Genomic DNA, 15,108 nt, shown 5'->3' with positions numbered 1-15,108 from the left:
GGCCTTTGCTGCTGGGAATTAGGCAAAGACGTTGCTGGCTCCCCGTCGAGCCCAGCGGCCATCGCCTTGGGATGCACGTGAATACCAGCTGCCTCCATGGCTTTCTGCATGGCCAGCATCACTTCCTGCATTTTTTGATTTTGCGCTTTCTGAGCTTCGATCTCAGCTTCATGATCGATAGCTTTTTGTCTAAGGAGCACCAGCTCCGAGTAGCTTCCTCCGTCATAGGCATACTCGTCGAGGTGTTCCTCGTAGTTTTCATCGGGAACTATTTCTTCCTCTTCCTCAGACTCCTCTGCTGCCCTTGAGGCTACATCTTCCTCATTGGGGTCTTGAGCGTCTTCTAGAGGGCGAGGATGACGTGTAGCTCTTGTCTCCACCATTGTTGTGAAGTTAAATGCTTGTCGTGAAGCAGCTTTCCTCAGCTCTCAATGAAAGCACCAAAATGTTGACCGAGGTTTTCGGCAACTATTAAAATATGATTATAATAAAGAGCTGTAAGAAAGTGAGATGGAGATTTTTTACGTGGTTGGGGCGTTAATGAGCCTTAGTCCACGAGCCACTGTTATTGATGGATGTATTTAATACAGATTCTACACTTGAGAGAATGTTTTTCTCATAAATACAGAGAATGTTCTTGGTGAGTTTTTTCTCTTCTTGCTCTTTTGCAACCAAGATTCTCGACCCCATTAAATGAGCTTTGAGGGGGTATTTATAGTGTTTTGGTGGGGTAATCCCTAGAATTATTCTTACACATGTGTCTGTAAGTATCCATAAAGTTGGGCATTTCCGATGAATATACCATGGGTGATGCATGGTCAAATCCCTAGGTGCTGTAGGGTTTTTATGGAGAATGTCCTTTTTGCCTTGTGATTGACGTGACTCTTCGCAGAGTAGCCGTCGCTAGACTTAAATGATCATTACTGTAGCGCTGCTGTTTGGGGGTTGTGTTGTCAGACTTTATTGCGTGTTACAGTCCCAACACGCTTCCTCCCATGCAGCATTAAATGCGACTTGATTGCTCGGGAGAGACCTGACATATCCCGGAGAGCCTTCACGCTATACTAGCTTCCTGGAGTACCTTGTACTCCGGGTGCCTCCTCCGGGACCCATGCTAACAGCGCTTCCTGGTGGCGCACAAAGACTTAGCAAATCTTTCCAAGTTATCTGATCCACGTGTCCCCTCTCGACTGGTCCACGTATTTTGGGCGAATTTTGGAGCAACACCTATGATTTCAAATAATATTTAAAAATAAGCTATTTGCAAATATCAAAATTTAAAAAATAATTTTTGATATTATTTATTCTAAAAAAATGTGAAATGTAACCACAAATGTCCTACCACAAATGTGAAATATTTATAGTCTTAAAAAGTAATAGTATTATTTTGATATATGGTAGAATCTGCAAAAATAAATGAATAAAATTTCAAAATTTACTCGAATAATTATACAACTTATAGAGTAATTCAAAACAAACATTATCATAAATAGGACTAATTAATTATATGTTGTCAAATGTCTTATTCCTTCCCATTACTACTTCCACCACTTGTTAACGAGCCTTGTATTTCAAATCTTTACTTAAGAAAAGTGAGATAAATCTTTACCAATAAAGTAGAATCCTTGCTGAGTCAAGGGAAAACATAATAAACTTGTCAAGTAATATATCTCAAATATACAGGCTGAGAGAGGAATGCATGGAACTCCTTAATTCTAAGCCTATAGCTAAAGCTGACTATATTGTCTCACTGGGAATTCCATGGGAGGTAATATAGGAGTAGGAGATGAGCTTTCTTTTGGGGTCAAAGATTAGATTTCTTTCGGCATAGAAAACAGAGACGCATATAACGTTTAACGTTTATATATATAAATATATATATATATTTATATTGGATCTTTGTTACTTATATGGGAGGTAATATAACGTTTGCGATTCTTTAGTTTAAGATTAGCTTTTATTAATATATTTTGATATATAATTTTATAAATCTAATAACGTTAATAACGTGAATAGTTAAAAGTTAACCGAAAAAAAAAATCTGGTGAATAATTAAAACTTAACAGAAAAAAAATATTAAATTAAGAATTTTTTTGAATAAAAAATTTTAAAAAAATAAGTCACCCAATAAATACAACGATAATTGGTACCTGCAAAAGAAATAAGAAGAGGTGGTAAATACGACGTCGTGAGAGTGGTAAGTTGAAGAATTTGAAGAAGAGAAGAAAGAGGTTTCAATTGAAAGGGGAAGAGCTATTTTTGAGATTAATCCCCGGTTGTTTTCTTTTTAAATGGGTTGTGATTCTCGAATATTTAATATCAGTTCAAATATTAATAGGATTTATTTTATTATTATTTTATTATATATAAATAATATTTTATTATTTTATTAAATAAAAATTAAAAGTCACCCATAAATTTCTCATAAACCAAGAATTTCAGTTATATAGGCACACTTTATATAGAATAGATATATACTAATTGAAAATTACGTGCGAGGCACGTATACTAAATCAGGATTTTTTGAGTTCTAGCAAAGTTCTAAACATATTGGTCTTAAAAAATTAGGGCTTTGGGGTGTGCCGTTGTCAGCCTTTTTTCTTTTATCGAGTTCAGGCCCGTCGTTATTATTACTCTAAGCAGCGGTTTCTGGTTTTGTCCATTTCTTGTGTTTGCTTGTATTTTGTCAGTATGCATCTTTTGTCTTTTTGTTGCTCTATGGGCTTTTATATATATTTTTATCATTTTATCTCTTCGTGAGCCGCTTTATAATATGGGATAAGTTGAAAAATACATCTTTTTTGTTTCCATTCATCAAAAATATACCCACTTTTTTGAGTGGGTTGCCCAATATACCCTCACTCTCTACTTAAGTCAAGCTTATAATTTGTATTAACCTAAGGGGTTTAATAAAAATATCATCTTTAAAGGTGGGTATATCTTAAAGAATATGAAAATAGAGGTAAAAATAAAAACAAATAAAGTAAAGTGGGTATACCATGTAATTTCCTCTTATAATATTCAGTCTGTTGGGCCCTTTTGTTAGAAATGAATCTGATTAGGCTTTCATGTCATTGATCTTTTTTCTTTTTTTCTCCCCCCAAACAATAATTACATTTTGGTAAAATCTAATTTATTTCAGAAACAAAAAATCAAATACATGTGTTACATGTGACATATGAAATTATTTTAAGTACGAAATACTAAAAAGAAAAAAAATATATATAGAAATCCTTGCTTAGAAATATAATGTCTTTATTATGTAATATTAGTTGTTAACGCAGATTTTTATTAACTAAATCTGAGCATCACGATTATGATTCAATGCAGAAATAATAAAAACTATAGAAAAATGAAATATGGACACCGGGTTTTTACGTGGTTTTGCAGTTAAAATTCTGCATAGTCCACGAGTCAATCTTATTCATATTTCTGAGTATTTTTTTAGGGCCTCTTGTATAAGAGTTTTTTCGTCCCTTTTTTGAGATTGTTTGCCACTATTTATAATTGTATAGTGGCAGTTAATTACAAGGCTGACCAAAATGTAATTACAGTCACTATCCCTTAAATCGTGGGATCTGATTACATATAATGAAATGTAAATGCAGTGTATGATTTTGAAAATCATTTAGCTGTGATTTTCCCGCTTTTACTGGGTCAAAAATATCGTGTATTAAACACGTCTCTAGTTTTTATATCAGAGAATTATATGTGTATTTATATAAAATTTCATATTTTATTTTATTTTATTTATTTGTAAGGGAAATTTCATTTTATTAAATATTTATTATGTACTAGTGGATCGGAAGTGACAACTCTCAGTTTTGAGACTTTCTTTTCTGATATTATAGTTTTATTGTCTAATTTTCCTGGGATATCTCTATATGCCCTTAAGATAGACAATGAACTGTTATAGATGGAAGAAAATCCTCCTCTATTGCATAACTTTATTACTTTTGTTATTTTAACCTGTATCGGTTTCCTTTCAAAAAAAAAAATTAGCATATTATTACAATTAATAAGATTGGAATTTTAAAATAATTTATTAATTAGTTATCATTAAATAAAATTTATAATTTATTTTATAATATAATTTTAAAAAAATTAAACATCCGGAAAAACTAGTTGTTTACTAATTATATTAAAAGAGAAAGAAACTACATAAAATGCAAAGCCAAAAGTGATATTACAATAAACAACTTTTTTGAAATCTACAAACACTGGTTTCCATTTCTTAAAGAAGAAAACTTTTCATATTATTCAATTAGTTTTTCCTCGCACAACTTGAAATTCTACTACACGGTTAAGGCCTCTTAGATAAATAAACAAATTAACACAATTTGATTACCGGTGAGTAAAATGCGTCACCAAGCTGAATCCAAAATAATGTCATGGCACTAAATTGAACAACTAAATATTATAGAGGAAGGAAAAAGAAACAAAACTCGCAAGTCCCTCCATGACTACTCCTGCTTAAAGTCATTTTTAATTTGGTATGCTTTCCCTCCATGACTACCCCTTCAATTTTTGGAAACCAGCTTTTACAAAAACAATCTCTTGGTAGCCCCGACTAAAGTATTTTTGGTGTAGATAAAGAATAACCCCATGAATAGGATTCATTTCATTCGCCTCCTCCTCTCTCTCTCTCTCTCTCTGCCTTTCTCCCTCTCATGATCATCTCTTTCTCTACTTCCACTCTTCTCCCGCTCTCTCCCCCTTTCATTTTCAAAATCATGCCCTTTATCTCTGTCCCTATCCCTATGTTTTTCACGGTCCCTGTCTAAATCATGCTCCCTTTCCCGCTCTCTAATGGATGATGACCTCCGAATGGGGCTACCACTTCTGCTGTGGCTGCGGTGTCGTTTTCTTGATGTTTCATGGCTGTTATCCCGTCTGTCTTTCCGATCCAAAGATGCTTTTTCTGCAGACAATAAAAATTATTTTAGAGAGAAACAACAAGATCTTCAGCCTGACAACTACGAGGGGCAAATTTGGGCTTAACAAGAGTTTTGGTACTAAATCACTAAAGCACCCACAGTCATCATCACCCTTTTTCCTAATGTATGGACAAGTAAAATAAAAAAATAAAAAAAATAAAAGAAAAAAAAACTGCTAAATGAGATGTCAGGATTTGGATTTTTAAAGCACAAAGCTAGACCCTTATCCTCTGAGAACATCACACAAAAGGGCAGACAAAAGCAACAGCAACGTGAGTAATATATAAACAGAAAACAGAAAGAGCAAAAGCAACAAATACTAAAAGTTATTGGCATTTTGAAAAACTTACTATTCCCAGAAGCATCTACGTTCGAAACAGACAAACCATACTCTGATTCCAGCCGTTTACGATGAATCGCTACTTTCCTCTCAATTTCTTCATGAGATTTTATTCCCCTTTCCTCAAGAGACTCGCGATATTCAATCAAGGCAGCTTCTAGACGTCTCAACCTTTTCCTGTAGAAACAATGGCAAGTCAATCACCGCTATATGAATGCAACACCAAGCAGAAGATCATATACATGTAAGAATATCAATTGTAATCTAATCTAAATGGGCTGTTTATAATATTACACCAAAACCACACCTAAGGAATAAGGTAACATTCACTTGAAAAGAAAAATCAGAATAAAACCCTCGTTTCAAGAAAAAGTGCTAGGGGAATATTAGTAAACTAGACTATCAAAATGGAAGAGAAGGCAACCTCTGCTCCTCGCTTATTCCACTCTCAGGTTGTGCAGTAATGCATGAATCTATTGCAGAATCCATATCATCAGCCTTACTAGGACCATCACCAATATTCTCACTTCCAGAAGATGAGTAGCTTAAACCAAGACCCGTGGTACTTCTCTTCTGTTCCTCATCACTATCATCATCCTCTCGAGCCCATTTGGAAGCTGGCAAAATAGGATCAATCTTCTCTTTCTTCATGTATGCCTTTAGTTCAGGCTGTGGAATCGGAAGTGTATGGGATAAAGTTACCAACCCTTTCCCTTGAGACTCCATTTCATTCTCTGCATAATGACTCCATCCAGACAATGCTGCAGGCTCAGCTTCGACATTCATTTCTTTTTTGCTACCAGAATATCTACCTGAACTTGAGTGGCTTTGAACCTGTTTCAAGTCATCATCTAGCTCAAAACCCCTCTGCTTTTCTGCCTCTTCCAGACTCAACAATCGTGCAACCATCATTTCTCGACCACCAACAAGAGACAATCCGTTATGTCTGCAACGTCTTTCCAATTCAGCAAAGGGAAGGCTCATTAACTCTTGCACAGCTGCTCCTTTTCCCATTGCAAGAGCAGCATCTTGGTTGGTCTTATTTGCATCACCCAGATCTGCAGAACCAGTCCTTTTTTCTATCTCTGGTGTGTCACCACATATGGAGTGGAAAGGGACCACACCAGAGTTTCCCGATCGAAGAAAAGTAGCTCTTAAACCATTAACATATGCATCAGAGAAAAGAAACCAGTCTGCCCATACTTGCAATACCTTCATAACTCTTTCCTGAAGAAATTTCAGGTGAAATCTTTTAACCTACAACCAAAGAAATGACAAAAATAATCTCACAAAGCACATAATCATTATGTGCACAAACCTTAAGGGCCTCAGCAGTGATCCTTCCAGTAACACTACGATACAAATCGTTAAAGCTCTCCATTATATCTGGCAATGTAGCCTCAAATTTGGTACGGTATGCAGATGCATTCTTTACAGGAGCACTACTGTTATGAAGCACATCAGAGACAAGCATGAGCCTTGCCACTTTAGTTGGGATTGGAGTCTCTTTAAGTGTCAAAGATTCTGTGAGAACTTCCACTATCTAAAATTGAAAACAAACTATGAGATATATATACCTTTTACAAAAAAAGTGGTGAACCAGACATGTTTCTTTCTGTATATTATTTTTTTCTTCATATATCAGAATACCTCCCCGGCAGCGTCGGCATTATCCAATGAAAATCCCATAGCTTCTTTTATTTGACTCCTCTCTAATGTTAATGCACGTAACATATCCTCAAACTCATCTCTCTGTGAGTCCGTCAGGGTTCTTTCTGGCTCTACACGCTAAAGTTAAGAAAAGAGAGTTGTTAAAAGTATGAAACATCATGAAAAGGGAAAATCACTCTGCATTTGCAATGTATCAAGTACCCTGCTTCTTCCTGCAGCATATGTTGCACCAGACTCCTTTTCAAGATCAGGGCTTTTCGCTATTGGCAGTAGAGGTGGAATCCATCTAAGAATATACATATCTCCACATTATTATTCTACTCTTGGTACCAAATCGCAGAACTTATATTTCTTTTTGATAAATTGCAGGACTTATATTTCGTTTAGTAAAAACCGAATTAATTGGCCTTGAAATCAAAACAGCAAGTTTGCAGTACCTTCCACTGCCAGTTATCATGATGAAAGGTTCTGTTCGCCACCTTTGCAAAGTATCACCCTGCCCACAACAAACAAATCTTCATTCTTCAGCCTCACTTGGTCATACAACAACAACAACCAAAAAGACAAAAACACACAAAAGAAAAGACTCCATTTTAGCAAAATTTCTCAAACTTCCCAACTGCGCAATAAGAGTTAAAATAACTCTATAAAATGTAAACAATAAGAACGCAAAACAAGAAAGTTTGAACAGCCTGACACCAGCAGAGTATGGTCCAGCTACTAATAAATAAGTTGTACCTGAGCAAATGAATAAAGCCTCCAAACATAGTACGTATGTTCCTTGGAGCCGAGCTCAAATAAGAAGTTGAAAAGTGGGTTCCCTCGACCTCTCTCCATAATAGCTTGTTCAAAGGCACAGCCTCCATCCAAAACATATAAAGCCATTGTATCAATAACATGGCGGAGTTTACCATCCTCAGGTGGAACAACGGTTATATCAGGAACATTTGGAGTAAGAACCTTGGATCAACAAAATACGGGTAAGAAATACAAGACTTCTAGGGAATGGATTTATGGTTATGGTTATGAGCACAAATATCTGAAAAACTTAACTTACCAGTTCAGAATTTTGATTTGGAACAGAAGGGACTGGTGGACCTGATGGACCAGAAAGTACTACCGTGGCACCCTACCAATATAATATGTAATATTGGGGTACTACAAGTTAGTCATGAATCTACGTGTGGACACATGTCATAGTGCTGAGCTGTATCACATTCTAGATGGAAAAAATAAAAAAAATAAAAACAAATGGTACTAGCAGGAATAAACATCAAGGGCAAGAATCGTATCCAACCTCTTTACTCCTGATGGCCATCTGTCCTGGTGGAGGAGCAGGAAGTGCTTGTGAAGGCAAAGCAACAGACTTGCCCCATCCAATCTTCAACTCATACTCATAAACTACCACACCTGCAAACAAATTTGTATCCTTGATAATGCTATTATTGCTAAAAAGTTGAAAAAGACATAATTAAAAAAATAAAGGAAAAAAAAAGCCACCGCTCCCTTGAAAAGAAGGAAAAAAAAACAAAAAAGAGAAGTAATGACAGTTCATTCTATTGTTGGACTGCAGATTCGCCAATCATGGTTACACAATCTAGGATATCTCCCTAAGACAAATGAAGATATCTTTAACCAAACTAGCTAGAGTTCACATACTTTGTACAACTTTTAGTCTTTCCAAAACATCAAACTATAATGTTATGCAATGAAAAAATAAATAAATAAATAAACAATTCATTAAGAATTTATGGAAGAAATAAAAAACTTAAAAGTTTGATAATGATATGTCAATTCCAATGAGAGAATATGGTATCCCAATCAAGTTCGTACACCTAGAGACCAACTTATAAATGGACTCAGCAAGCAATAACCTTGCATTTCATCCTTTGCAGCCTGCCCATCGGTTCTGTTCATGAAAGCAACAAAACCACAATTTCTTTGGCGCCTCCTCTCCTCTTCTGTTCTAGGCCACATTATCTTTACACTAGCAATAGGTCCAAATCTTCCAAATGTTCGCAAGAGAAAATTTTCATCAACCTAGACTCATCAAAAACCATAAAAAATTATAATCATAAATTGAATGTTTTCTAATAAAATAAATATGCAACGGATCACGAATAAATCCTACCAGGGGCATATAGCTAGGAATGTAAGTAAGTGGGGCAAATAGAAAGGAAAAAGAAAAAAAAAAGACGGGGCATATATATAGTTAAAACTATTAATATAAGTAAAAGTATACTATATTAACTTTAAATGTTTATGAAAAATAACTGCAGTTGGGGCAGCAGCCCACACTCATTCAAGTGTGGCAATGCCCCTGAATCCAACTGAAGAAAAAATAACCTGCGGTGAGAGATTTCCAACATATAGATTTGTAGTCTGTGGATCTCCATCATCAAATGATCCAGCCAATTTGCCACTTGGATCAAACTCATCAGGCAGCTCATCAAAGCGACTAGATAGCTGGAAAACAAAAAATCAGCTAAAGGGACTTACAAATGAATAGGACCTGAAAGAAAAATTCAATAAGATTCTTTTTTTAAAAAAAAAAAAAGAAGAAGAAGAAGAAGAAAGAAAGAAAGAAATCCAAACTACATATTTTGATTAGTATATATCAGATTTGTGCTTAAGGAAGTAGACATAAATAAGCACTGAAGAAGTGGCTTCCCTGCTTTTATAAATCAAGATCAACTTACCGGAAATATTGTAAAACTAAAATATTTATGTATATATATACATAATGCATAGAAGTAGAAAGTCATAAAACCTAAATTCTATATTGATTGTTCTAAGTTCAAATTCAGCAACTCCACAAAAAGATAAAATCTTTTAAAAATTCTTTCTAAAAGTCCTTCCTGGAAAACACTCACAGCAGAATTATCATTATGACGCCATTGATCACGATCTTGATTTCGCCTCTCCCTCAACTCTTGCTCATGCTTCAGTTCCTCCATAAAATGATCTATGTTTCGAGACTTCCCTTTTTCTCTCTCCCTTGGCTTCTCCTCCTCCTTCTACAATGTGTAACTGAGCATATTAAGAACAGAAACCATCCAATATTTCAAAATAGTAGTACTATGACTATGATAATTACTTTCTTCTCAGATTCTTTTCCCTTGGATGCCATAGGAGGTGGTATGAAAGATGGAACATACCTGCAGAAGAGAAATGATCGCCAAACTTTCTTGTTACTGAAACTCTTCCAATCAGTAAGTGAAAAAGACAATAATGTGAAAAAGAGAACTAGATCATTAAACTATAGTTCAATCTAAGTTTGTCCCTTTGAGATGCCTAACTTGGTACTTCTAGTGTTGCCTTGTAATCTAATGAAGACCTTTATGGGAAGCCAGACATTCAGTAGACTAGCACCAGGCATAATTCTTCTAAAATGTAGATGTCATGTCCATCAGTTTTCTAAAGGAAACAAAAAAAAAATCCTATTAAGAGGGAGTAACAAATTATTGACACTTTTACCCTTCTCAAATTTTCCGTGAATTGGGAATATAGTTCTTCAACTTGTCTCAAATTAGCATGCATACCCCTAAAAATGTGACGTCCGTGCCCAAACTTAACACCTGAACTGAATCAGTAATCTATGTACATTCAATGACACAACAAAGTTTGGGCAACAATGTCAATAACTATCACTGGGGAGTATATTGTGTTTACACCATAAATCATTCGCTAAAACCCTCAGTATAAGCATTCAAAAGTGCATTCCTAAACAAATCCAAACTTTGAATTATCATTTACAAAAACAATGCATACGAAGAAATTAACAATGTATCTTAATTAGATAGCCATTCTATCCTATCTTAAATCATCAAGAAAACCCAAAATTAAATTTCTTTTTGATATCCAACTTTGATCAGTTTGTGTCAAATTCAATTGATCTCCTTCGGCTGTAATTTTTCTTTTCTTACTTTATTACAATAGTAACTATTTCTTGCCCAAAGACAAAACACATCTTTCTGCTACATTCTGTATGAGATAAAATGTAAATAATAGCAAGGTAAGAACACAGCAATACTTGACTTCCCACGTAATACCGTACAATATTTTGATGCATAACAAAGCAAGAAGAAAATATCAAGTGTATGATACTCTGATCCTTTAAGATATGGTAATAAATAAATAAAAAATGAATTTTTTAGAAAACAAATTACTGTAATTCACATATGTTAAACCCAATAAATCTCAGAGATACACGAAGATAAAGATGATTCAAAGATTGAATTTTAAAGAAAATGTATGCACATTCTTCAACAATCTTGCCATAATTCATGTTAGAAACAAACTCAATACCAACACACGTACCTAATATTTCATGTGTGTCTGCAAATATGTATATTTCGTATGTGTGCGTGTGTGTGCATATATATATATTAATATATATAATAATTAAAGAACCATGACACATCACCATAATTTATTGAAAAAAGGTTCAAAATTTTCAGATGGATTGTATGAATAAAATAATTGAATCACCAAATCCAACTCTTCTACCCGCACATAAATTTAGTTAAATAATAATTAAAAAATATCTACAAACTAATGTAGTTCTTCAGTATCTAGATTTAACTTGTTTGCTTTACGAACAGCATAAAAATGATGATAAACAAAATAAGTTGTTGAGAAATGATAGCAATAAAATAAGATTGCTCACTAATCTTTGAATCCACTATACACTTTCCAACATCTAAATCTTTGTTGCGTCTGACATATACAACCACAATACAAAGCTCCCTACCTATGATGTCTTATCAAAATAATTTTGCAACTTGGTTAAATCAGAATACATTTCTTTACCTACTTCCCTTCTTTGGACCAGATACCCCATCTTTGGACTTTTCACCTGCCATCCGGGAATGAATAAAAAGGTCCATACTTTTATTAATGTGTTCCGGTCATAAAATAAAAATATCTACTAATCCATAGTGTGAAGCATAACAAGTAGAAAATGAAATCAAGTGTACCATCTTTGCAACAAAAGAAAGCATTAGAGCTACTTTCTTACACTGACCTTCATTATCAGCCTTTACTTTGTCATTAGGATTGATCAATCCTCCACGAACAAAAGCTTTCGACCCAGGTGTGGTGTCCCCTTGAAACGACTCCACAAACTCCGCATACAATCGAGCTGTTTCATCCTCAGCCCTCTACAACAGAGAAGAACCTTTCATTTTTATTTAGACAAAAACATTATTAGGAAACCAATAGAATCAAGAAAAGAAGAACCAACCCCACCTTCTTCTTTGCTTCTTCCTCCTCCCTATGCTTTTGAAAAGGTGTCTTTTTCCGTGTAATGGAAAAAGAACTCATCTCAGCATCAAGATCTGTAAGTGGTGCAAAAAATGAGTCGACAATAGTGATATACAAATTATGGAGAAAGAATACACATATTTGCACTCCATAAATCATAATCAAAGCTCAAAATTGATTCCATCCATAAAAACTACATAATAAATTGTGCCCCAGTTCAAACCACATATGATCATAGCTAATCAAATAAGCTGCCCAAGTGATAAACAATTAAGCTCTTTCTGGTGTCTACAACAATGAAAAGGAATACTCCACCGTCCAAACTAATGAGCCAAATACACACACCTACATAAATCTTATCTTACCTATATAATAAATGCTTATCTAACAAAATTTCTTGTGGCTTAACACAATAATTTATAAATTCTGTTAGTTTTCACATAAACCTGTCAAATACTAACAACAATGCTGAAGAGATGCAAATGAATAAACCATAATTGTTCACAACTTCTGTAAAGAGGTTATTAGTTGGTACCTATTCAATGAAGCATTGTCAATTTTGGTTCATCATTATTCCAGGTAACTTATTTTTTAGGTAGTTAAAAATAATTACAATTCAAATTGCCTGGAAACACTTCATTTGGAGAGAAGTTTCTCAATGTCAACATACAGTTCATAAACACCGAGATATAGAATTATCCCAAACTTAAACATAGTACTGAAATAAAATATATGTAGGAACAAATACCATACAAATAGGATTCACATGAAAGAAACAGAATTTTTTATAATGAACTAAAATCAGAAAATTGTGGAAGCTTCTTTGGCCGTGGCCCTTACGTTTCAAATGGAAAAATATTTGAGAACAACATTTCGGATTAGACAAAATATCGTATGATTATTAACACTTATGGATATTATAACATTCCAAACGACTATAATATACACAATTTCTAAATCTTAGAACTAAACATTATAAAGTAATTATGACAAACCTGACTAATATACAATAGAAGAAAAAAGGAAAAGATAATTGGATAATAGCTATATCATTCACTGTAGAATGGCGATGTAGAATCACTTGAGAAAACTCAAACAACCAGACAAAGTTTCCATCGTCTCTTTGTATTTAATTATCAATAGCAACCTCAAAACCGTAAGTACAGTACCTGCTGTGAGTGAAGTAACTGTTACCCGGCCAGTGATTGAAACGGAATTCCTACTCTCCGATGTCCGATCTCCGATCAGTAGTGAACGAGGTTGATTAAATTTCTAGGGTATCGATGATGAGTCAGTGAGCGAACAGAAGAAAGCCAAAAAGGCCGATAGAGAGGAGAAATTGAGTAACGGAGAGAGAACGAAGAAGTTGTGCTATGACTTTGGAAGAATGTTTTGTAATTGGGCTGGGCTTCTCATATAGGCCTAACTTTTCTTTTCACAAATATAGAGAAATAATAAAAAATTACAAAAATATAGTTGTAATTTTATTTACATAAAATACAGTAAATTTTTATGTATTTTTATGTCGTACTTTGTTAATTTTTTGTTAATTGTATATTATTTTTTTGTTATTGTTTTGATGTTGTTTTAATATTATTTTCTATTACTTTTATGCAGTTTTTCTTATTATTTTGGTATTATTTTTATAGAATACCGTAAAAATATAAAAAAAAAAATCTTTTGAACGTAAAAATATAAAAAAAATAATATATTATGTAATTATCTCTTTTTTTAAGTGTAGCGAATGATTTTAACAAGTAAAAATTACATAAAATATGAATTTTTAAAAATACTTTACTTAAATATGGCACATTTAAATTTAGCTACATTTCAAGGTTGTAATGTAAAATTACTTTAAATTTGAAAATTAAGTTAATATATGTTCATTTAAAAAAAAAAAAACATTAACAAAATGACCAAATAAAATAAAGGGAAATTATAGTAAATGGCCCAAAATCATAGGAGTATGTTAGTTTATGTCCTCCTTTTAAAAAAAATATAGCAAATGGCCCTAAACCATAAGACTATGTTAGTAAATGTCCTTATTTCAATTTTTTATTTTTTATTTTTTTAGAATTAGAAGCAAATTATTTAAACATTATGGTATATCTATATTAGTTTTGTTAAAATCTTTTTTATTTTAAAGTTATGTCAATTTTTTTAATTTTTTATGAGTTGTTTTGGGTTGTTGGTATATAGATTTTGTTGTACGGTATATTTCTATTTTGTTGTACGGTATATTATTATTCTTAGATGATATTCATTTTTTATTATGATATGTATAATAGTGGTATATATTTTTATTAGCATAATAAAAATATTTTAATGTATGTATATAATTTTATTGCCATGCTACATATATTTAATTAATATTTTTATATTTTTTGATTGTATGATTATTTATTTTAAATAATATTTAATTAGTTTTTATTTTATTATATACAATGGTCAGAGTATATATATTTTAATTGTGGTATATAATTTGGTTAGTATAGTATACATACATATATATATGTATTAGTAATCTATATTTTTATTATTATTATTTTTTGTATATATGTTTTGGTGTATAGTATATGTATTTTTTGTTATACGGTATATAATTTTTTTAAATAATATTTAAGTTTTATTTTCTATTGTACTTTTGTTGACATGATATATAATTTTATTAGCATCTCATATATTTTTATTTTTATTTGTTGTTATTATTATATATATTTTTATTGTAAGGTATATATTTTATGTTATATGGTATATAAGTTTTATTGTATAGTATATCATTTTATTTTAGATAATGCATGTTTAGTTTTTATTTTAGTATACATAAATGTGATATATAATTTTGTTAATATGATATATATAATTTTTTTTAATAATATTATATTATTTTGTTTT

The 15,108-nt window shown here is 32.7% G+C and overlaps 1 protein-coding gene across 2 annotated transcripts; it reads right to left on the bottom strand.

Moving 5' to 3' along the window:
- Positions 1 to 4,111: 4,111 nt before the first annotated feature.
- Positions 4,112 to 13,624, bottom strand: LOC115694840 (protein RRC1). 2 transcript variants are annotated; one of them, XM_030621939.2, is made up of 18 exons: positions 13,383 to 13,624; positions 12,199 to 12,287; positions 11,975 to 12,110; positions 11,761 to 11,806; positions 10,046 to 10,106; positions 9,822 to 9,965; positions 9,295 to 9,414; positions 8,823 to 8,988; positions 8,246 to 8,358; positions 8,006 to 8,077; positions 7,687 to 7,908; positions 7,386 to 7,444; positions 7,150 to 7,234; positions 6,928 to 7,065; positions 6,596 to 6,820; positions 5,702 to 6,504; positions 5,288 to 5,454; positions 4,112 to 4,921 (listed from the first exon to the last, which is right to left on the bottom strand). In XM_030621939.2, the coding sequence occupies exons 2-18, from the start codon at positions 12,271 to 12,273 to the stop codon at positions 4,617 to 4,619; spliced, it is 2,937 nt and encodes a 978-aa protein (XP_030477799.1). In that variant the 5' UTR covers positions 12,274 to 12,287; positions 13,383 to 13,624; the 3' UTR covers positions 4,112 to 4,616. The 2 variants fall into 2 exon arrangements, with proteins under 2 accessions (XP_030477799.1, XP_030477800.1); XM_030621940.2 differs by lacking the exons at positions 11,761 to 11,806; positions 12,199 to 12,287; positions 13,383 to 13,624 and having other exon boundaries at positions 11,975 to 12,112.
- Positions 13,625 to 15,108: the final 1,484 nt, after the last annotated feature.

Source organism: Cannabis sativa, chromosome 6, assembly GCF_029168945.1.
Source record: "Cannabis sativa cultivar Pink pepper isolate KNU-18-1 chromosome 6, ASM2916894v1, whole genome shotgun sequence".
Taxonomy (NCBI): domain Eukaryota; kingdom Viridiplantae; phylum Streptophyta; class Magnoliopsida; order Rosales; family Cannabaceae; genus Cannabis; species Cannabis sativa.
This window is presented reverse-complemented; position numbering and strand designations above follow the sequence as displayed.